Source organism: Cibotium barometz, chromosome 41 (genome assembly GCF_041138505.1).
Source record: "Cibotium barometz isolate CiBa-2024 chromosome 41, ASM4113850v1, whole genome shotgun sequence".
Classification (NCBI taxonomy): domain Eukaryota; kingdom Viridiplantae; phylum Streptophyta; class Polypodiopsida; order Cyatheales; family Cibotiaceae; genus Cibotium; species Cibotium barometz.
Window position 1 is genome coordinate 44,937,767 of NC_141086.1, and position 23,990 is coordinate 44,961,756.

General features: G+C 42.9%; 1 protein-coding gene across 1 annotated transcript in view; it reads left to right on the top strand.

The window, feature by feature from the left end:
• The window catches only part of LOC147614988 (uncharacterized), a 49,072-nt gene extending 44,353 nt beyond the window's left edge, over positions 1 to 4,719 (top strand). Inside the window, exons 2-3 of the mRNA XM_086779831.1 lie at positions 4,201 to 4,269; positions 4,354 to 4,719. Of these exons, the coding sequence (XP_086635957.1) occupies positions 4,201 to 4,269; positions 4,354 to 4,586 (302 nt within the window). The 3' untranslated portion in view covers positions 4,587 to 4,719. The remainder of the gene's footprint in view (positions 1 to 4,200; positions 4,270 to 4,353) is intronic.
• The last annotated feature ends 19,271 nt before the right edge of the window (positions 4,720 to 23,990 follow it).

The following is a 23,990-nucleotide window of genomic DNA, read 5'->3' on the forward strand; positions in this document are numbered from 1 at the left end:
GATAGGATGGTATGCAAGGCATGGGGACAGCTCAAAGATCAACCCGCATTATTTATGTTTGATGATTGTGCCACGGACAACTTCATATCATTGGAAATGGCTATAGCATTGGGCATTAGTGTGGATGACATGGGACCGGAGATTGAGGCCGGAAGTGCATTTGTTGGCAAGAAAGTCAAGGTCACACCCCTTATTGGCAAACTTCGCATGCATATTCAGGGATATTTGGACCATGAGAACTTCCTCATTGCACCATTAAATGGGTGTGATGTATTGCTTGGAAAGCCTTGGCACTCCCGTCTTGATCCTCGCAAGGCTTACAAGACCAACCGGATCACATTTATGCATAGGGGCAAAGAGCATGTTATTGATGCCGGTGTGGAAGGGAATTCTATCCCTATTGTATCCCACATACAAATAAATAAAGCCATGAGAAAGGGTCTTTGCTCGTACATGATTTTTGTTCGTGATAGAGTAGACCATGTTGATCATTCTCTTGATTCTCTCACATGTGATAGGCTGGAATTTTTGAAACAATATGAAGATTGCTTTACAGATTCACTTCCAGGGGAGCTACCACCACCACGGCCGGAGGATCATCGTATAGACCTTGTGCCTGGCAGTTCTCCACCAAATAGGCCGGCATACCGTGTGAGTGCATCACAGCAGGAGGAGATCATGAAGCAAGTCAATGAGCTCATGCAAAAAGGTTTGATCCGCCCTAGCTCTTCACCGTATTGCTCTCCCGTACTTCTAGTGCAGAAGAAGGATCTCTCTTATCGTATGTGTGTGGATTATCGGGCTCTAAATAAGCTAACCATCAAGAATAGGTTTCCTATTCCTCGCATTGATGATATTTTGGATAGATTGGATGGCTCGGCATATTTCAGCCGGATTGATTTGAAGAGTGGATATCATCAAGTACGGGTAGTACCAGAGGATGTGCATAAGACCGCTTTCAGGACAGCATTTGGTTTGTATGAGTATCTTGTTATGCCTTTCGGTCTTACAAATGCTCCTGCCACTTTTAACCGTATGATGGACAGGATTTTTAGAGATCATCGATCTTTCACTGGAGTTTTCTTCGATGACATCTTGGTTTATTCCAAGAGTGAAGAAGAGCACAGAAAGCATTTGGCCATAGTCTTTGAAGAACTCCGAAAGCATAGACTTCACATCAATGCTAAGAAGAGTGAGTTCTTCCTCTCCGAAATTCATTATCTTGGGCATATTGTTTCTCAAGATGGCATACGAATGGATCCCGCCAAGATTGAGGCTATTAAGAATTGGCCTGAACTCAAGTCAGTGCATGAGGTTCGTAGTTTTCTTGGGTTATGCTCATACTATAGACGGTTCATATGGCATTTTGCTTTGATTGCTGCCCCTCTTCATCAGTTGACAAAGAAGAAAGTCCCCTTTCAGTGGACTTCATTGGAAAGCAAAGCTTTCTATTCACTAAAGGATGCAATCATATCTGGGCCCGTGTTGATCATTCCTGACTTGCACAAGCCATTCTTTGTGGAATGTGATGCATGTGGAGATTGTTTAGGTGCTGTCCTAAACCAGGAAGGACACCCCGTGGCATTTGAGAGCCGCCGTTTGCGTGATACGGAGCTTTCTTTGGGGATCTACGAGAAGGAGCTATTGGCAGTGATTCATGCATTGACCATTTGGAAGCACTATCTTCTGGGTGCAGAGTTTATGGTGAAGACCGACAACCAAAGCTTACGGTATTTTCTCACACAAACTAAGCTCTCAGAGAAGCATATGCGGATGGCAAATTTCCTCTCTATGTTTCATTTTCAGATTGTGCATACACCGGGAAAGAAGAATGTGGTGGCCGATGCATTGTCTCGAAGGCCGTATGTAGCTTCTATCTCAATTGCCTCTCATGGAGACTTGTCGTCTATGCAAAATAAGTACCATATAGATGCTGATTTTTTAGATTTATGGGCTGATTTGGTGGCTGGTCATACTCATGCATCATATGTGATCAAAGATGGGTATCTCCTTAAAGATAATTGCCTTTGTGTGCTCACAGATTTGAGGCAAAAAGTGTTGGAAGAATGCCATGCTCCACCGTATGCAGGACATAGAGGTATTCTACCTACTACTCATATGGTTGAACGCTACTTCTTTTGGCCAGGGATGAGGAAGGACATTGAGGCTTATGTACGTGCTTGCCTCATTTGCCAAAAGGTCAAGTTTGATCGTCAGAAGTCTCCTGGATTGCTTCTACCATTGCCTATTCCCTCGCAGCCATGGGAGAGTATAGCTATGGATTTCATCATGGATTTGCCTCGCACTCAGCAAGGTAATGATGCTATATGGACTATCGTTGACCGGTTTAGCAAGCAAGCTCATTTCTTGCCGGTCAAGAAAACGATCAAGGCAGATCATATGGCAAAAGTTTTCTTATCACAGGTATTCAAGCATCATGGTATGCCTCAATCTATTGTGGGTGACCGTGATCCTCGAACTACCAGTCTCTTCTGGAGAGCACTTTTTGACAATATGGGCACAAAGCTGAATTTTTCATCCGCTTTTCATCCTCAAACCGATGGTCAAAGTGAAGCAGCAAATTCAGCCGTATTGGACCTTCTCAAATGCTATGTAGCTGATCAAAAGACTTTGTGGGAAAAGTATTTGCCACTTGTGGAGTTTGCATACAATAACACGGTGCATGCTTCTACTGGGAAGGCTCCCTTTGAGATAGTTTATGGCAAAGTGGTATTGCCTCCCATCCTACGTACTAAGGATGAGATTTTTGCTGCTGATGACTTTGTCAGGGACTTGGATGTTGCCTTTGCACAGGTACGGACAGCCATAGCCCGTTCTCAAGAGAAGCATAAGAAGGCTGCAGACAAGCATAGAAAGCATTTGGATGTCAAGGTAAATGATTGGGTATTGCTGAAATTCGAAAAAGCTAGACTCCGTAAGAGATCTGGTAAGGAGGGGATGTTTCCCAAGCTCTCATCCAGGTATTATGGGCCTTTCAAGGTCATTGAGCAGATCAATGAAGTTGCTTTTCGTTTAGCATTGCCATCCCATTGGAAGATACATAATGCTTTCCATGTTAGCCTCTTACGAAAGTATGTGGGTCCGGAACCAAGTCTTCCTATCATTGAGGATCCACCAGAAGTGGATGAGTTGGAAGAGATTTTGCAACCAGAGCAGATTGTGTTTCATAAAGAGCGTAAGCTATCTGCAGGCAAGCTTGTAAGACGCTATTTGGTGAAGTTCAAGAACTATCTCCCCATTGATGCTAAGTGGGTTGATGAGGACTACTTCAAAGATTATCCGCAGCTTCTCCATGACTATTTGGAAGCTTTTCAGTTGCGGACAACTGTTTAGAAGACGGGGAGATGTCACCATTGAGCTATCTAATGGTCCTCTTATCTTCTTGTGTGAGCTTTGGGCTCTGGATGAGCATACTCCGTAGTGGTGCTCCATCGCTAGGACTGGCACGGCGTGATTCGTAGTGCCAGTGGATTGCACACGGTGTATGTTTCTGGATTACCACCGCTAGGACTGGCACGGCGTGATTCGTAGTGCCAGGGACGGGTGGATTGTACACTGTGTGTGTACCTGGAATTGACTTTCCGGTGGGCCTGTTTGTGCCCGGAAATGTCAAGTATTGTGCAAGTACATGAACGGAGATTATCCTTTAACAATGTTGCATTGTGCACTCATGTTTGCCTGCTTTTGAAATGTTTTCGCGTGAACTGGTTTCGTTTGCATGCTTGACATGTGTGTCTAGCTCAGGGGTCGGGGACGCCCTCCTGTGAGCCGTGGAATGCCTTGTCTTCTGATAGGTTTTGTGGCGTGTGAACAGGTGGGAAATCCTTATTTTAATAAGAGTTTTAAGTTATAAGTCTTATAACTTACAGGTTTCATACTTCATTAAAAGTAGGTGGACACTTTATAAGTGTGGGCACCTTCTTTTGGCCTGGGCACCCTTTTATAGCATGTGGGGTGGGGGTTGGCCACCTACCCCACCTACCACACCCAATCCTTTGCATGGGAGGAAGGCGCCTCACTTCCAGCCCTCTCCCTTGCATTTTGGAGGAAGAAAACACAACTGCTTGCTGGGATTTAGAGAAAACAGGCTGGAGCACTCATTATTTGCTGATTCTGGTCGTACAGCAGGTACAGCAGGTACAGTACCATCATTAATTGCTGATTCTGGTTGTACAGCAGGTACAACAGGTACAGCAAGTACAGCAGGTACATTATTTGCTGATTCTGGTCGTACAGCAGGTACAGCAGGTACAGTACCATCATTATTTGCTGATTCTGGTCGTACAGCAGGTACAGTACCATCATTATTTGCTGATTTTGGTCGTACAGCAGGTACAGCAGGTCAAACCAGTGGGGTTATCCGCGTGGATTTAGGACATACGCATTTCCTACAAGTGGCCCAGGTTGTTTCACTCTTCCTACTGGCTGTACGGTGGCTCCAGAAGATTTTCATCGCGAAGAATGAGGAATTCTCCTGCTCTCCTATGTCTGGACTCCTCTTCCATTCACCGAGTCAACTCCGTGAGGGTGCCCCATCGCTAGGACTGGCACGGCGTGATCCGTAGTGCCAGGGACGGGTGGATTGCATGCAGAGTGTGACTCTGGAATGTGCTATGGACGGGGCAGCCCTTGGTGACTGCAGACTCGGCATCAACAAACATGTTTGGGTTTGATACTTTGTTTTTTTTCATCGTGCATTGCTTATTGGAAATCTGGCCTTGGGCCCGAGTACTTGTAACAAATTCTCCCAAGTAATAATAACAATCCTTGGGGGGGGGGGCCGGCCGTTCCGGCCTCAGTGTGGTGTCATCTATCTATGCTCAGAGTTGTTAATTACTTTTTATTGCTACTTTGTCTTGTGCTATTGTCTTTTAAGAGTGTATATTAAAGTGCTAACTGGAGAAGTGAGTCCAGGAAGGGGTGACCCTTGCTTGGGTCTCGTTTCACTTAGTGTCAGAGAGATGACTCAAACAGTTGAATTCGGCAGCAACTGACTCCGGAAGTGGACTCTGATTGTTGAATCAGCTAGCTTACTTCGATAGCCAACTCCGGTAGACTTTAAATGTTCAAAGATGACATGGCATCAACATGTTAGAAGTTGATGTGGCATCAACATGTCAGAACATGACGTGGAAAAGGAGCTAGAGCTAGTCTCTAGCTACTTATTGCTACTTACAATGCATGGTTTAAGCTAATGAATTGAAATTAATTAGATGATTAAGCTAGGATGCAAACACAAGGAAAAAACACAAAAAATTTAAATTTGTTTGAATGTTAAGGGCAAGATATGGGAACTCACTTGCTTCTCTCCGCTCTTGGTGAGAAGACTCGAATTCTCCGATGCTTGAACAATCCAAACTCTGGGTAATCATCAAAAACAACACAAAACAAACAAAGTTAATCAACCCACCGGTGGATTTGCACTCCAACCGGGCAAGATCAAAGACTCTAGCTAATGAATCAAAGACTCTAGCTAATGAATCAAGTGGAGGATCCTAAGCCAGATGCCTTTCTCGGTAGTAGCGGCGCCAAAGATGTTAAGGAATAACATACTATCTTGCACACACAAGAGAAAGAAGAAGAAAAAGATGCATGAAAGAGTTGAATGCGGTGATTAGCACTTGCCCAACCCTAGGAGGGTTAACTCCCCGCTAGGGACTCACTCCAGAATCTCCTTGTGTCACCCCCAAAGAGAGCTCCAAGGCTAGGTAGTGAGCAAGAGGGAAGGAGCTATGGAGAGCTCAACCTCTACCTCATGCCAATCATATGCAAATAAGACATGGTAGATATCATAGAGAACATAGAGAAGGAGAGATAGGAGAACACTACTAGTCCTACTCACATACATGCACAATCTAAGCAAGCAATCAAGCAATCAACCATAAGCTCAAGAGAGAGAGAGAGAGAGAAAGAAAAACTCAATTGAGACAAATGGGATTGTCTCCCTTTTATATTCAATAAATTGTATTATACACATGAGCTCATATTTATAATTTTTGGCTGCCCAATTACAAGTGGGGTCCCAAAACTAGTCTTCCTAGTGTTACTAGCTCTATGTACATCAATTCTTCAATGACCGACATTACACAAGCCGTAAGCTCGGTCATCCCATGTCTCTTTTACAATCAGTGCTTAGCGCAGTTATAAAAAGGGCGTAGTAGCCATGTGAAAGGTCATGTTAATCGGAGTGGTTAACATAAGGCTTACAACCTGTCATACAATACTTGGACAACATGTCCAAGCCATATTGCCTTTGCAATAACAAAATTCCGTGAGGTGATCTCACCACCTCTATGCCCAAGAAAAACCGTAGCTAACCCAAATCCTTCATCTCAAACTTTTGCTTCAAGTGTCTCCTGACATCCTATAGCTCAACATCACTATCACCAGTGATAATCAAGTCATCCACATAGATGACTCATAGCATGATCTCTCTATCTGTCTTTTTCACATAAAGTGAAAAATTTGCATTGGATATCTGAAATCCAATGGTAATAAGATACTCCCCAATCTTGTTTGCCATGCTCTGGGTGCTTGCTTCAAGCCATACAAGGATTTGCATAACCTGCACGCAAAATGTGGGTGTGTATCACTCTCATAACTTGGTGGCTGCATCATGTAAACGTCTTCTTGCAAATCATCCATCTCATGTAAAGACCAACCCTTTGCTACAACCATAGCAATGATAGCTCTCACGGTTTCCATTCTTGCAACTGGGCTAAATGTCTCTTCATAGTCAATGCCATAAGTTTGCACATAGCCTTTGGCCACCACCAATCTTGCCTTATACCTGCTCATCATCACTGAACCATCGGTGTTATTCTTGACTTTATAAACCCACTTAAATCCAATTGCCTTCTTTTCCTTAGGCAAAGGCACCAACTCCCATGTTGCATTTGTATCTAATGCTACCATCTCATCATTCATGGCATCTTCCCATTTCTTATTTCCAAGTGCCTGCTCCAATTCCTGTATTGCTTTAGCCATGTAAGCATAATGATAGGATGTATATCCATCATATCACAGCCTTAGACCTGTGTATAATTGGATCACTATGAGGTGTCCTCAAAATAGCCGTCGTTCTCCTTACGCCAGGAGTAACCACATATGGAATGCCAAGCTCCTCATCAAGGGTTTTCTTAGAGCCACTAGAGTCACCATCCACATATGAGTGACCTACTGACAGATCAGGCATAAAAATTTGATCTACCTTTTCCTTCCTTCTGTGTGATACATGTGGTGTACCTGCATCTATTCTCAACCTACCTGAACATTGGATCCATTACTAGAGGTCTCTCTAAGTCCACTAAAAGCATCTATGGTTATCGCTCTACATGTAGTGCAACATTAACACTCCTTACATCTGCATCTTCTGTTGCCTTCACTATTGGTGTATACCATCTACTCATCTGGTCAAAGACAACATCTCAGCTTCCTTGCATCTCGTGAGTGGTAAGGTTATAACATCTGTAACCTTTCTGCTCTAACTAATAAAGATGCATTTCTCAACTTTGGATCCAACTTTGTTCTCACTTCAACACAGGAACATGCACATATGCAATACACCCAAACACTTTCAAGTGAGACACAGGAACATGCACATATGCAATACACCCAAACACTTTCAAGTGAGACACATCTAGTCTTATGCCTGTAAACTTCTGTTCAGGTGTCATACCGTGAACAGCTGCAGTGGGTATCCTATTCATAATGTACACACTAGTTGCTACTGCTTCTACCCAAAAATAATGTAGTTGCTACTGCTTCTACTAGTTGCTACTACTGCTTCTACCCAAAAATAATGTAGCATATTATTTTTAGCTATCAAGACACATGCCACTTCTGAAATGTGCCTGTTTTTTCTTTCTACAATACCATTTTATTGCGGAGTGTACCTGCATGTAAACTATCTCTTGATTCCCTACTTCCCTAAGAAATCGTTGAACTCATTGTTGGAGAAATATTCTCCCCCCCCCCCACCACATCTGATCTCAGGCATTTTATTTGCATGCCTTTTTCCTTCTCGACCAAGGCTTTAAATCTCTGAAAGTGAGCAAACACCTCACTTTTCTCCTTCATGAACTAAACCCACACTTTCCTAGTGTGAATGTAACATAATCCCTGTAACCTACAATTGTTGTTGCAGTCTTGGTCAATCCCCATAAATTTGAATGTATGACATCTATGCATTGACATGCTTTTTATGTGGGAAAGCATGTTTGGCTTGCTTACCAAACTGGCATACTTCACATACTTTGTGCATACCATTAACCTTAAACTTTGGTAAACCTGAACAATATTTAAGGCCTGCATAGACTTCAATCGCTGTACATTCATATGACCAATGCGCTTGTGCCATATGTCAATATCTGCAATGACACGTGTTCCATGTGCAAACATGGCTGCCTCCTGACACATCTTCTATTATGGAGCTGTTGAGTATGTGCTGCATCACAAACAGATGCTCGCTTCTGTCATGACCTCCATGTTTAGTAGATGATGCATAGTTGCCTTGTTGCAACTTTCCACTTTTAATGTCATTCTGCTTTTCATAGCAGTCCTTTGCCATGTTCCCCAGTTTGCCATAATAAAAGCAGTCTATGCTATTTGCATTCTAATTTCTTTGCCAACCACCTCCGCCTCTTTGGCTCCTCCTGCCTTTAGACTAGCCTCTTCCACATGTGTTTGATTGCTGTTGTAAATCATTGGACTGCTGTTGTCCAGAATTTTGATTTCTTTGTCGGCCACCACCTTGGCACGACCTCTACCTGAATTGGAGTAGAAGGCCTGTTTTGATGTGTTCTTGCTTTGTGAAAAAGATTCCTCACCTAAATCCTTTTCTTCTATGATCAATAAAGACACCAAGTCCTAAAAGTTGAGAATATTCTCTCTGACTACAATGGAGGTCTTGAATGGCTTGTACTCTTTGTCAAGCCCATTCAAAAAACACTCACCAAATCATCATCTTCCACCGATACATTGATGGACCCAAGGGATTCAACAATGCCCTTGATCTTTAAAGCAACATACTCATTGATAAACATGCCTTTCTTTTACACAGTATGAAACTCTTTTTTTAGCTATAATTTTCTTGCCTTTGTGTTGGTCTAGAACATCTGCACACCAAGTTCTGTCACACAACTATGCTGGGGTGTTGACATCATGTATGTGTCCTATCATCATATCTGTGACACTAATTGAAAGCCAGTACGATTAAGATAGAGATTAATCAATGATACAATGATTAAGGCACAAACTTAATAATCTCCTTATAATTCTCAAGGTCCATACACCCATATTTATAGCCTTTCAATCCATGCTTTGTGTGCATCCTAGTGCCAACCATGTGTCCATAAACGCTCACACTACAGGTGCCTCCTTGCACTTTCCATGTGCTACCGTTTTGTCACGTAGGCTGTAATGCCTGTGACCGACGGCAGACCGGATGGCCATATCCGAGGTTCAGTGGGAGAGGACGCCCATGCGGAGTCATGGGCGGCCAGGCTAGTGTGGACGGCAGGCCACACACTATATAGCCTGGGGGATGAGGGGCAATCCTCATTCTTCCTCTATGGCTGGGTGGTGAGCCAGAGGCCGTCCCCTCTTGTGGTAATGCCCGTAGCGGCGTTACGGGAATGTAACACTGGTATCAGAGCGTGGTTCGATGGGATTGTCAGAGCCTACGCGTGAACGGGGGACCGAAGCCCACTCGATGGTTTTCATCCACAATCTTCTCACCCTTATCTCGAATGGAGGGTGTGGAGGGAGGCGGCCATGGAGGAATGGAGGGGAAGAACTCTCTCTCTCTCTCTCTCTCCCGGTCACACACAGCAAGCGAATTGGAGCAAGCGAATTGGAGGTAAGTGAATTTCGTTTTTTTTGCTGCGTTGAAGCTGGTGTGCAAAATTTTTGGTTTGCTGTGGGGGGGGCGAAACCAGCCCACGACCCGTCTCTAATGTGTATGCGAAGAGCAGTCCACCAGCCGGCGAAGGCCAGCGAAGTTCATTTCATGTCCCTGCTTGTGTCTCTGCCGTCGAAATCTGGGAAGAGCTGAAGACGCACACATCGGCTGCTGCAGAACTGCGCCGGTGTTGTTGGGCGGGTAAATGGCGAGCGGGCGGCGCTGGTGTTGTTGGGCGGGTAAATGGCGAGCGGGCGGCGCTGGTGTTGTTGGGCGGGTAATGGCGGGCAGGCGGAGTTGAGGGCCTGCTGAGGCCCGGCCAGGCGGACGCCAGCCCAGCGGGCGGGCGGCCAGGGCCACAGCCAGCCTTGGGCGGCCAGCCCAGGCGGTTGGCCAGGCCAGCCTTGGGCGGCCAACCCTTAGTAGGCGGCCAGCCCAGGCGGCCATGCCAGCGGGGCGGGCGGCCAGCCAAACGGTAGTGAAAAAACGGGCGGGTGGGCAACCACGCCCAAGAGGCGAGGGTCGGTCCGGTCCATTATTTTTTATTTTTAAATAAATAAAAAAAAACTCCCCACGGGTGGGCGGGCGGCCACACCCAAGCGGCGAGGGTCGGCCCAGCCCGTTATTTTTTTTAAAAAAAAGGCTCTTTCCAAACAACGGTACACCCCACGAGACAAACCCAACACGGCCGTCGCGTCGTGTGGCCGTAGTGCCTGTTTTCCACGAAAGAGACCCACCGCACACGGCCGTAGTGCCACGTGCTAAGAGAGAGACAAATCCCACGGCTGTAGTGCCGACTCCTTCGAAAAGAGACGTTCTATGGCCGTTGTGCCTAGTGAACACGTCTATGGCCGTAACGCCTCGAAAGTAGCACATGTGGTGATCACACATTTGGTTCAGAGAAACTAAATTTAAGCTGAGCATAGACTTAGTGTTGACCATCAAAGTCACGTAGTTTGGCTAGTGTAAATCTAAAACTGAGGTGTGTTTTACTTGGGCTAAGAGGACCGGCAATGGCGTCAGTTGTGCCCAAATTAGACGAAGTGCTTATCACGAGAAATCAAGGTAAGCCTAATTGAGCCGTAGTGCTCATAACCCTTCACAATCTTTTAACAGTTGCTAGAAGATTGTGATAAACTTTGGCAAATGAGAACCATGTACAAGCGTAGTCTTGATGTGGTTATGCCTTGTGTCCAAACAAGTTGCTTACTGTTTGTAGCAACAAGAGAACCTTGGCCCGTAGAGGCAAGCTGGCCCTTGTTGGTAGTAACAAAATAGTGTCACTACTTGGGCCTAGACTAGTTTGATTTAGTCACGTGATTGCCTGGTAAAGGTAATCCCTAAGGTGTGTATTACTTTGGATAAAGGGGCTAGCAGTGCTGCTAGCAGTACTCAATTGAATGGTTTATCTAGGAGTACTAATCTGAGGGATTAGCAGATGCCTAGATAATAATAACAGATTTAGGATTGATTTGTAGAAATCAAAGGTAAATCTGAAGGGTTATAATCTTGAGATGTAATGCTCAATGCTCTTATAGAAGTTGATCGAAGAGAACTGTTCTTGAACTTACTAGCATGGTTTTCTCTTCTTTTTATTGCCATGCATTGACATCCCACTGCTCGAGAGTTTGTGGTGATCTTTCGAGGGGGGAAAGAGCCTTTTTAAATGTCACATCAATTGGTTTGGTGGTAATTTGATGGTATGGGACATCAAGTTCTCACGGAATCGATTGTAGTCTTGGTGGAATGGGATGCCAAGGCTTGTGCATGTAACTTGACTCTTTGGCAGGTATGTATGTACACTTGTCTGTAGTGATAAAGTGTGCAACATAAAATTTGAACTTTGAAAATTACCAAATATAGCCATAAGTTGGGATAAAACCCAGTTACAGAGTTCGGAGAAGCTCTAGGTAGCAAGACCATGATGGTGTGCTAGTGCTAACAGAGTGATTTAGTTCCGGAGTGATCTAAATCTAGAGGTTAGCAGTAAGACTAGTTGGTTGGACAATTTCATGCATGGGGGACACCCTATAGCATTTTGCAAGCGTAGTCTTGCCTATGTTCAACATAAGTGTGCGATTGTGAGCACATTTTAGTTGCTACCATATGAATTTGGAAAATATATTACTTTCCTACATAAGCAATTGTAATATTGTATGACAGGCTATTTTGCTTACAAAGTTCATGTGCGTGTAAACCCTATAAGTCGTATGATCCCTGGAAAATGAGTGGAGCATTTCTAGGATTTAATAAGGTTTTACATGGCAATAGTGAGTAGTATCTCACTCCAGATGAGCCTGGTTGTTGTTAGTATCGGATCCGACATATGAAGTGTACATAAACTTGGGCTGAGTTAGGATAGAAGGCTAAGCCGGAGAGCTTAGTGGTAAATCCTACTGTATCTGGTGAGTTTTGACTTAACCGGAGTGTTAAGAAGGAAACTCAAAGTCTGGGGCTGAACCGGAGTGTTCGGAGGCAGACATATCTTTTGTTAAATCGGAGAATTTAGCAAAAGATGAGCTTTGGATGAACCATGGTACCCAGGAAAAAAGCTCTTCACACTAAAATAGTGCACAATAATTTTAGGGTGATAAAAATCCATCGCAGGAATGTTTTACAACTTTCCATAGATGATAGATGAAGACCATGTACTTTACGAAGTTAAAGTACATAGGTTGTGACTTCGGCGCCACATTTTTTGTAGGAAGTCACCAGTGGTGTGGTTAGGTCAGCCGAGACTCCACAAGACCTATGCACTAGTTTTTAAGTTGACCTCTATGATAAGGACGTCCAAAAATTTGTGTTGTAATACCAGAAATTGTACTGCAATGTGCAATGGAGGGGTCAATTTATGTAGTCACTTCTTAGCAGCAAGTGACTTAAGCATCTTGTTATAGATGGCTGTATATGGTACTCCCACTCGGGGGAGGTACGCCATTGGGTACGGAGTTACTCACAGACTAGTATGGAGCTACTAGTGTGATGATAGTGGGTACGTAGTTACTCACTACTAATACATAACTGCTAATAACATTAAGATCCTCGAGTGAAAGATACTCTAGATCAACATTTTAAATTACCGAACCACAATCCATGAGTATCGAGGTACTCATTAATATGTTGACGTTGCTATATCGAGGAACCGATTTGTTCGATGGTATGGAATAAGCAAGGAGAGTGGAGTAACTTAAAAGTTACACATCACTAGTCCTAGTGAGTTGTCGACGTCATCCGTAGTTTGATGATCCCCTCTACCTATCAGATAACATTCAATTTTGCAAGCCCTGGCATTTAATCCGTAGTGATTATGAGTTTGGTGCGAGATATGGTTATGAAGAACTTACAAGAGTACTCGTTTATTTGCTTGTCATTGGTTATAGCTTGGTAGAGATTGCCACCTGTGATGGGTAGGTAGCTTTGTCGCTATAATGAGGAGGCAGCAAATAATGTTCTTATAGTGATACTTCATACCAACACCAAACAGGGATAGGATGAAATTCCTAAGTTCATCATCACGAAGTACTGTGATGTTTGCATTTATATTGAATGTATGATGTAATGAGACATTGAACTTGCGTAATTACCATCAATTATCTAGCAACCTATGGCTTCGCAGCAGCAAGCTCAGTCATTATCTGTGGATTGATAATGTGGTTATTAGTAGTTTGGAATTTTTCTTGATAGATGGTACAACCCACCCAAATAATTCATGTGTGTAACCACTTATGAAGGGTAATAATATGCAACAATGAAGCACTTTGTTACAAGTGTGAAACCACTGATCTGTTGCAAAGTAGTTTATCAATAGTACCACCATATGTGCGTAGACACTATACCACATCTTCGTTTCAAGATGTTTAAAAGTTTCTTGGAAGGACTCAAGAATATAACATATGATATTAAACACGGTCTAGATTTGTTCTTGGACCTATGACACTAGCGCGTAGTCCGCTTGACAGTAGAGTTTTTGAGGACAAAAACCTTTCTTGAGGGAAAGAAGGGATATCCTCAAATATCACATAAACTCGAATAGTTGTGTGAGTCCAGACAATACTTGAAGGGATGTGTCTGGTAATAGCAACAAAGAGTTGTAAGTGATTGGATGTAACTCCAGGCACCCGTAGTGGTGCAAGAATCTTTATCAAACATCTCCACATACTATATGGTCTGCCACATATATAGTATGGCATAAGAGATAGGAAGTTTGATTGTTATATTTGAAGGGAAATCTTCAAAAGTTACATTTACTCTGAGTTAGAGTGGAGTTTAACCATCCGTAGATTGATGGTAGTTAGAAACTCAACAAGATTCTAGAGCATATACTTGTGCAAAGATGTTACTCTAAGAGAGAAAGTATCTCTCAGCTTTGGAACTAATCCTATGGCCGTGGAGCTTTCCAAGGAGAAGTTTTAACAAGTTGGTGATGCAACATGGTAGCGAAGTCTACAAATATCTAGTAGCATAGTCTAAGAACTTGCGCTACTAGAGTGCTCTCCAGTACATTAGCTTTTGTGCTAATGACATGATGCAAAAGGGCATGAAATTCGCCTTAAGGTTTTGGTTGAAATACCAAATCATGGCTTGTGTGAGCATGATCCTGTCTTTACAGAGGTCTAGTGCGCTGTACGCGTACGCACTTTGTCACAGCCGCGCCCACCTTCCTCGCCAGCACGTAATGCTAGTCCGGAGAGAGACTGGCCGTAGGTGCGGCGGGTAGCGAGGCGAGAGTTAGTCCGGAGAGGCTAGCCGAGTCTTCGAGGTATAGTTTTGAGCCGGAGAGCTCAGACGTAGGCCCTTCATCACCTTTGTTGTCCTACACGGTTTCAAAGGATGATGCTAAACTTCGTCGGTGGGAGAAATATGCTAATTACTCCATTGACGACGGGTACTTACGTTACAAGGGTAGAGTATGTGTACCAACTATTGGTGACTTTCGGGCCCAAATTCTTAAAGAAAGTCATGATAGTCCAAGTGTGGGTCATCCTGGGATTCAGAAGACCTATGCACTAGTAAAAAGACAGTTTTATTGGCCTGATTTGTTTAAGGACATCCAGACTTATGTGCTGAAATGCAGTAAGTGCCAGGTCAATAAACATGAACGTCTTAAGGTTGGAGGACTACTCCATCCGCTGGAGATTCCTCAAGGGAAATGGGAAAGCATTTCCATGGATTTCATTACCGGTTTACCCAAGACGAGTCGAGGGAATGACTCGGTGTGGGTGGTAGTGGACAGGACTAAAATGGCAAAGTTTATTGCCACGAAGAAAATTGTTAAAACGCCAGAGTTGGCAAAACTCTTTATTGAACATCTCTACAAGCTATATGGCCTGCCCGCAGATATAGTGTCGGATAGAGATAGAAAGTTCAACAGTCATTTTTGGAGGGAAGTCTTCAAAAAGTTGGATACTACTCTGAGTATGAGTATGGTAGATCATCCGGAGTCTGATGGTCAAACTGAAAAAGTTAACCAAATACTCGAGGATATGTTGCGTTCTTATGTAAGTAAGAAGCAATCAAATTGGGAAGAATATTTGCCCATATTGGAGTTTGCTTATAACAACTCCAAGCATTCAGCGACTGGATTTACACCATTCATGTTAATGTATGGATTCCAGCCGAGATCTCCGATGGCTGTAGGCCTAGAAAAGGAGAAGATTCAATCTGTCAAGGATTTCCTTGAAGATATGAATGATATGCTCGGAGCCGCACGAGAGAGCATTCGTAGCGCTCAGGATCGCGCTAAAACTTATGCGGATAAAGGACGAAGAAAGGTGACCTTTGCAGAAGGTGACTTTGTATTCCTCAAGGTTCCTGCGCAGTCAGAAACCATGAAAACGGGAAAGTGTGATAAACTTTCTCCGAGATATTGTGGTCCTTTTAAAATCCTTAAGAAGATTGGGGACGTAGCATATAAACTTGAGTTACTGGAGAGTTCTCAAGTCCATCCTGTCTTCCATGTCAGTAAACTGAAGAAATCAGTTCACGGGTTAGAGAACGCAGTTTCTCCAGAGATTTGGTGGACTTGATAGAGCCACCAAAGATACCACATGAATCTGAAAAGATTCTATAGTATCGTGACAGACAAACCCGACATAAAGTGTACCAGGAGGTACTTGTTAAATGGACAGATAGGGATGAGGAGGTGGCAACCTGGGAATCCCGTAGTGCAATTTCCAAAAGGTTTTCCCAGTTTGTTTTCGAGGACGAAAACTCTTCTTAAGGGGGGGGGGTAATGTCACGTAGGCTGTAATGCCTGTGATGACCGACGGCAGACCGGATGGCCATATCCGGGGTTCAGTGGGAGAGGACGCCCATGCGGAGTCATGGGCGGCCAGGCTAGTGTGGACGGCAGGCCACACACTATATAGCCTGGGGGATGAGGGGCAATCCTCATTCTTCCTCTATGGCTGGGTGGTGAGCCAGAGGTCGTCCCCTCTTGTGGTAATGCCCGTAGCGGCGTTACGGGAATGCAACACTTTTTGAGCTTTGACTTCACCTTTTACAAATGACCATATAAATCAACCCACTGACATTATACCCTTAGTCTATTCCTTTTTCTAAAGTGCATGATTCTTCTCTTGTTCAAGTGACTCACTCCCTACCTTCCTTGTGCTCCATGGAACCACATTTCTCAACACCCCCCCTTGGTGCCATATTTCTAGGCTATTGCAAGGTGGTCGGATATGAGGTTACAATAGTTCCATCACCCCCCCTCTCATTTTTAACTTGCCTGGGTAACTCAGAGGCTCTTTTGGCTTGGTTACTCTCTATCTTAGAGGTTATTTTAGAGATGGTTGGGTTGATTTTCACTCCCCTAGGCTGCTACTTTGGCTACTCTTTGGTGGCCAAGTGTTATAACATTTCAAATGATTTTTGGCCTACTCATTTGGTGGCCCTTACAATGTTGGCTTGGGTAGTGAGGAAATTTTTGCACGCTCATTTAGTCGCTTACACATGCTTGATAGGCTTTTTCGGACCCACTTACTCGCATACCCATGTGGTTGCGGCGTTTTACAAAGGTTATACACACAAACATTAACGTGCTCATTTGGCTGCTTAAATTTTTTTCCCAAATTTATTGATCTAAAACCTTATGGATGCATAATTTTATGATGTCATTGGTGACCTCATTGTTGGTGAAGATCCGGATGCAAAAGTGTATCGTGATGATTTTTGATAAACCCATGTGAATATGCTCAATTATGCTTGAAAAAGAAAAAAACACATTTGGTGTGAACACACCCTTAAGAGATGGCTAAGGTTTAATACCTTATCTATGATTTCCAACCACACAAAAAGAAGAGGATTATGTGACAGCGTGGCGCTCGCTGCCCTTTGATGACAATGGCGATATCCCTCTTCTCTCTCAGCAGTTTGTTGAGCGCTGGATGCTAGAGCACCTCCCTGTCTGCTTGTGCCTAATGCTGGATGCTTTCTTGTATCATTTGGTGTTGACTTTGTAGGTTCTTTTTATCTGACCATGATCGCCTCCACGATCAACACCGTGTAGAGAAGCTTCCTTACGTTGCTGAAAACATGGCTCTACAGTCCTACAATTCACTTCCTTTTGTTTGACTACTGCCATTATATTTATGAGGCTCCTGCGCACCCTCTGCTACCATGAAGCGTTTCTCGACTGGCTCCTTCTACTTTGCTTCCCAAGTGCTCTTGTTTGCTATGCAAGACCTCCGTGTAGGAGTGGATCTACGTTGGATTGTAGCATGTTTGAAGACAGTTCTTGCTCTTTAAATTTGAATGAACAATTAGGTAAATTGGTATTGTTGACAAGAACAGAAGAGGCTCATTGATCATAGAAGCTGCCCAATCCGTGTTGGTTTCTTTTGAGAGTGATCAAACTCCTTTGGCTTTTGATTAGTGAAAAGAAACTTTGGTAAAGCCTAAGTTTTCTCTCGCACGCAAGCTCTTTGGGGGTTGAGCATAGGCTTATGGTTTGCTTCTCAGAAACAACACCAAAAGAGAATGCTTTGCAAGCCAAGGCTAAAACTTATAGTATTTTAATAAACTTTGTAAACCTCAGTGCCGCACTCCTCTCCTGTTTGGCTTCTCTTCCTAGATAGATGACTCCCTATTACAAAGAGAGGTGATTCTTGCCTATTACAAAGAGAGATTCTTGCCTACAAATGGTGAGAGTTAAGCTTATTGATTTGCTAATTGATCTAAGCAGTAAGGATTAGACCCTAATAATAAAGGAGTGTAATTATTTAGGGAGCTTTTCATTTAGAGATTTTTCAACAAATCAAAAAAAATATAGAACGTTTTCAACACATGGCCATGATGCAATCAATTGTCCCTCCTTTCAGAGGAGAGAGGAAGAGAGAGATTTGTTTGGAGGGAGAGAGTCAGAGAGAGTGAGAAAAATAGTTTAAGAGAGAAAGACAAACTAAAAGAAGAAAAGAAATCAAATTTTTAGGCAAAGCAAAAAAAGACATTCAATTAGTTTCAAATTTTCTTTTATCACTCATTATTCTTAGGTTAAGCATTCTCTCACCTAGTCCATAACCTTGTCATTATTATTAGGTTAAGCATTCTCTCACCTAGTCCATAACCTTGTCAATCCCTAAAGTTTAAGCACAAGCAACTTTTTCTAAGGAATACACATAAATTAAGCATGCCATGAAGTAAGAATCGCTATGAATCTTCTCATTTTAGACCTAGAGCATGTTCAGTCGTAAGGCCAACAAGTTAGGAAGCTTCACATATACACACTAAGTAATTTTCTATAAGTAAACAAGCAATGGAGCTTGTATGTTTACTTGGAAAACAAGCTTTGCCATAGAGCTAGAAAGCAAGTCATGAAGCAAGATAGGGGGAGAGAGAGTCAAAGAGAGAGAGAGAGAGAGAGAGAGAGAGAGAGAGAGAGAGAAATTGAGAGAGAAAGAGAGTGAGATAAGAGAGAAATTTAGATAGGGGACTAGAGAGATTGAGTCCTACCAAAGGTTTAAAACCATACACAAGCATTTACACCATAATGGTGGAGTCAATAACAAAAAAACCCTTGTCAAGAACACAACAACATAAACATAGTTCAGGCAATAACATAACATTTTCAAAATGTAGCATAGTATAATGGATCCTTTCAAATAGTCCATGACAAAAAAAAAATTGTATGCTATTCATGTTGTCTCAATATATGACAACTGCCCTATCCATGGGCTCTCCCATGTCTCCAAGTAGCTTTTGAAACCAAGTTACCTCACAAGATGCCATAGCAGCACCCCTATACTCTGTTTCTGTACTCAACAAGGCTGCTTCTTACTCCTCCAACTCACAGCAGCACTCCCAAATGAGAACATAAAACCACTGGTAGATCTCTTGTCTGTAATATTACCATCCCAATTAGCATCTGTGTACCCATACAATTGTATCTCTGTACCAACCTCATAGAAAAGTCCATAATCAACTATGGACTTTATGTATTTGAGGATCCGTCTAGCCACATCCAAGTGTGGCTTCCTAGGGGCTTGCATAAACTGACTCACAAGTCCAACAACATAGCTCAAGTCTGGCCTTGTAATGGTCATGTAGATTAAACTGCCCACTATGCGCCTGTATATAGTGGGGTCCACCAAGAGCTCACTTGTCTATGCGAAAAGCTTTGTGTTATGCTCCAATGGCATTGAAATAGGCTTACAGTCTATCATACCATAATTGGACAACATGTCCAAGCCATACTACCTCTGCAATAGCAAAATGCCATGAGGTGATCTCACCACCTCTATGCCCAAGAAATACCACAGCTCACCCAAATCCTTCATCTCAAACTTCTCCTTCAAAAGCATCCTGACATCATGTATGTCTACATCACTATCACTAGTGATAATCAAGTCATCCACATAGATGACTAATAGCATGATCCCTCTATCTGTCTTTTTCACATATAGTGAAAACTCTGCATTGGATATCTGAAATCCAATGGTAACAAGATACTCCCCGATCTTGTTTGAACATGCTCTGGGTGCCTTCTTTAAGCCATATAAGGCTTTACGTAACCTGCACACAAAATTTGGATGTGCAATAACTTGGTGGCTGCATCATGTACACTTCTTCTTATAAATCACCATGCAAGAAAGCATTCTTTACATCCATTTGATGTAAATACCAACCCTTCGCTGTAACCATAGCAATGACAGCTCTCACGGTTGCCATTCTTGCAACAACTGGGCTGAATGTCTCCTCATTTATGGTCTATGCCATAAGTCTACGCATAGCCCTTGGCAACCAATCTTGCCTTGTACACCTGCTTATTGAACCATCAGCATTGTGCTTGACTTTATACACCCACTTACATCCAATTGCCTTCTTTTCCATAGGCAAAGGCACTAACTCCCATGTTGCATTTGCATCTAATGCTACCATCTCCTCATCCATGGCACCTTCCCATTTCTTATTTCCAATTTCCTGCTCAAAGCAAGTGGGCTCAACCTTTTGTATTGCTTTTACCATGTAAGCATAATGATGGGATGTATATCCATCATATCTCAACCTGTCAACAAGGTATCTAACCCTCGTAGACCTGCGTACACCTGGATCACTGTGCCAGATGTCCTCATAATAGCCCTGGTTCTCCTTACACCAGTAGTAACCACAGACAACCTCCTCATCAAGGCTTTGCTTAGATCCACTAGAGTCACCATCCACATATGAGTGACCTGCTTTGACAGATCAGGCACAAAAGGTTGACCTACCTTTTCCTTCCCTTCTGTGATACATGTGTACCTGCATCATTCCTCAACTTGCCTGACCATGGGCTAACATTGGATCCACTACTTGAGGACTCCCAAGGTCCACTCAGCACCTATGAATGTTGCTCTACATGTGGTACAACATCAGCACTTCTTACATTTGCATCTTTTGTTGCCTTCACTACTGGTGCATACCAGCTACTCATCTCATCGAAGAAGACATCTCTGCTTACTCGCATCTCACGAGTGGTAGGGTTATAGCATCTATAACCTTTTTGCTCCATAGCATAACCAATGAAGATGCATTTCTCTGCCATTGGATCCAACTATGTTTTCACTTCATCAGGAACATGTACATATGCAATACACCCAAACACTTTCAAGTGAGATACATCTGGTCTTATGCCTGTAAACTTCTGTTCAGGAGATACCATGAACATATATAGTGAGTGTCCTGTTCATAATGTACACAGTAGTTGCGACTGCTTTTGTCCAAAAGTAATGTGGCATATTCTTTTCAGCCATCATCAAGGCACGTGCCACTTCTACAATGTGCCCGTTTTTCCTTTCTGTAGTAACACCATTTTGTTGCGTAGTGTACCTGCATGTAAACTGCCTCTTGATTCTCTACTTTCTTATAGGAAATCGCTGAACTCATTAGAGCAATATTCTCCCCCACCATTTGATCTTAGGCATTTTATTTGCATGCCTTTTTCCTTCTTGACCAAGGCTTTAAATCTCTGAAAGTGAGCAAACACCTCACTTTTCTCCTTCATGAAATAAACCCACACTTTCCTAGTGTGGTCATCAAACAATAAATGTAACATAATAGTACCTACAACCTACAATTGTTGTAGTCTTGGTCGGTCCCTGTACATCTGAATGTATGGCATCCAATGGCCTTGCACTGACATGCTTTTCATGTGGGAAAGCATGTTTGGCCTGCTTACCAAGTTGGCATGCTTCACATACCATGCATATCGTCAACCTTAAACTTTGGCATACCTGCAAAATAATATTTTGGGCTTGCATAGACTTCGATCGCTGTACATTCATATGACCAATGCGCTTGTGCCATATGTCAATGACACATGTTCCATGCACAAACATGGCTGCCTTTATCTTAGGCATGTTAACATCCAAAGTAAACATCCTGCCATTTTTGTTACCCTTTGCAACTAAGCGGACACTTATTTTTGAAGTCTTCCACAAAACATACTTGAGGATTAAACCTCACTTGCAGACCCTGCTCAACCATCTGTCCAATAGAAACGCGGTTCTTTGTAATATTTGGAACATGAAGTACATCAGCCAAGTACTTCATTTTGCTATCCTACACATAGACAATGGCACTTTACCAACATGTGCAATGGGATGCACAGTATCATCACCTGTTTCTACATAACCTGGTTTTTCCATTTTCTGCATATCTCTAAACCATCAGCATGACTAGTCATGTGGTAAGAGGCTCTAGAATCCACATACCATATATCTTGAGATCTTGACACATCCCCTGTTATGGAGCTAAGCATGTGCTGCATCACAAACAGTTGCTCACTTCTGTCTCATCACCTCCATGTTTGCTAGATAATGCATGGTTGCCTTGCTGCAACTTCCCACTTTTAATGTCATTTTGCTTTTTGTAGTTGTCCTTTGCCATGTGTCCTAGTTTGCCATAGTAATAGCACTCTATGCTATTTGCATTTTGATTTCTTTGCCAACTACCTTGGGCTCTTTGGATCCCCTTGCCTCTAGAGTCTGGCCTCTTCCACCTGTGTATGATTGTTGCTGTGAATCATTGGACTGTTGTTGTCCAGAATTTTGATATCCTTGTTGGCCATCACCTTAGCCTCGACCATGGCCTCTACCTGAATTAGAGTGTAGAATACCTGTTCCGATGTGTTCTTGCTTTAGGTGAAGAAGAATCCTTACCTAAAGCCTTTTCTTCTATGATCAGCATAGACAAGTACTGAAAGTTGGGAATATTCTCCCTAACTGCAATGGAGATCTTGAATGGCTTGTACTCTTTGCCAAGCCCATTCAGAGACCAACACTCACCAAATCATCATCCTCCACTAATACATTGATCGGCCCAAGAAATTCAACAATGCCCTTGATCTTTAAGGCATATTCATTGATGGGCATGCTTTTGTTTTCCACAATATGCAACTGTTACTTTAACTGCAACTTCCTTGTCTTTGTGTTAGTCTGGAACATCAGATTCTGCCATGCAACTGCTAGAGTGTTTGCATCCTTTATGTGTCCTATCATAGTGTTTGTGACACTAATTAAAAGCCAGTACATGAATTTTCTTGCACCCTGATTCCAATCCTTGAATGCCTTTATATCTGCAGGAGTGGCATTCTCCTCAGATAACTCTAGAGGCTCCTTATTGTCTCCTCCTACATAATCCCAAAATCCTTTACCCATTAGAAAATTGGTCATTCTGAAGTTCCAAGTATAGAAGTTATTCTTATCCATCTTCTCACTAACAATCTGATTAATTCCGTTAGACATGTTTTCCTGCAGCAATTTAAATAACCTGCAAACAGACAGCTTCTGTATGCAATCTGTAATACAATAGTATCTCCTGTAAACTGCTACAACAGGTGGTACTTCAGCATAGCCTGTGTGTCACCAAATGTGACCAGAGTACATGTACATACACCTAGTATCAACAATACATGTGCAAACCTTGTCTACACTTCCAAAATGCATTGCTGCATGCATTGCTGCACTATAATAACCAGATTTCGAGTAGAAACAATTCTTTACCAAAACTTTCAAAAAATGCTAAAAATACCCTACAATGACGAAACGGGGCCCGTAACGTGCCCGAAACATGAATATGACGGAACACAAATCTGGCTAATAAGACAGTATATCTACCATGTAGCTCCGCTCTTGCGAAGACAGCTCCTCAATCAGAGATGTGTAGCTCGCAGATACCATAAAGAGAATGTTGGGGAGAGGGAGAGCTTCAAACCCTAGCAAGCAAACACACACACACAAGAGAGAGCAAGACACAAGAGAGAGATATCTTCTTCTTCTCTACTCAACCAACATAACATAAAGATAAGAGTACACACTATATGGGTTAGTATTCAACTACTACAGCATACAAGAGTCAGTCCATAATGTGAACCCGACTAAGTGAGCTGGCGCTATAACTTTGTCAGTCCCTAGTAATCCAAAATGGTTGTCACACAGCCTGTCATCCCACTAGCCGCATATCACCCATAATCTCACCAACCATGCTAGTGGTGTAGATGCGGAAGCTATCACCCAGGCAAGTCATCAATCTCTGCCGCCATAGCACTAGTTGAGCTCGATATCTCAACACTCCCCTGGATTGTCCCAAGTTG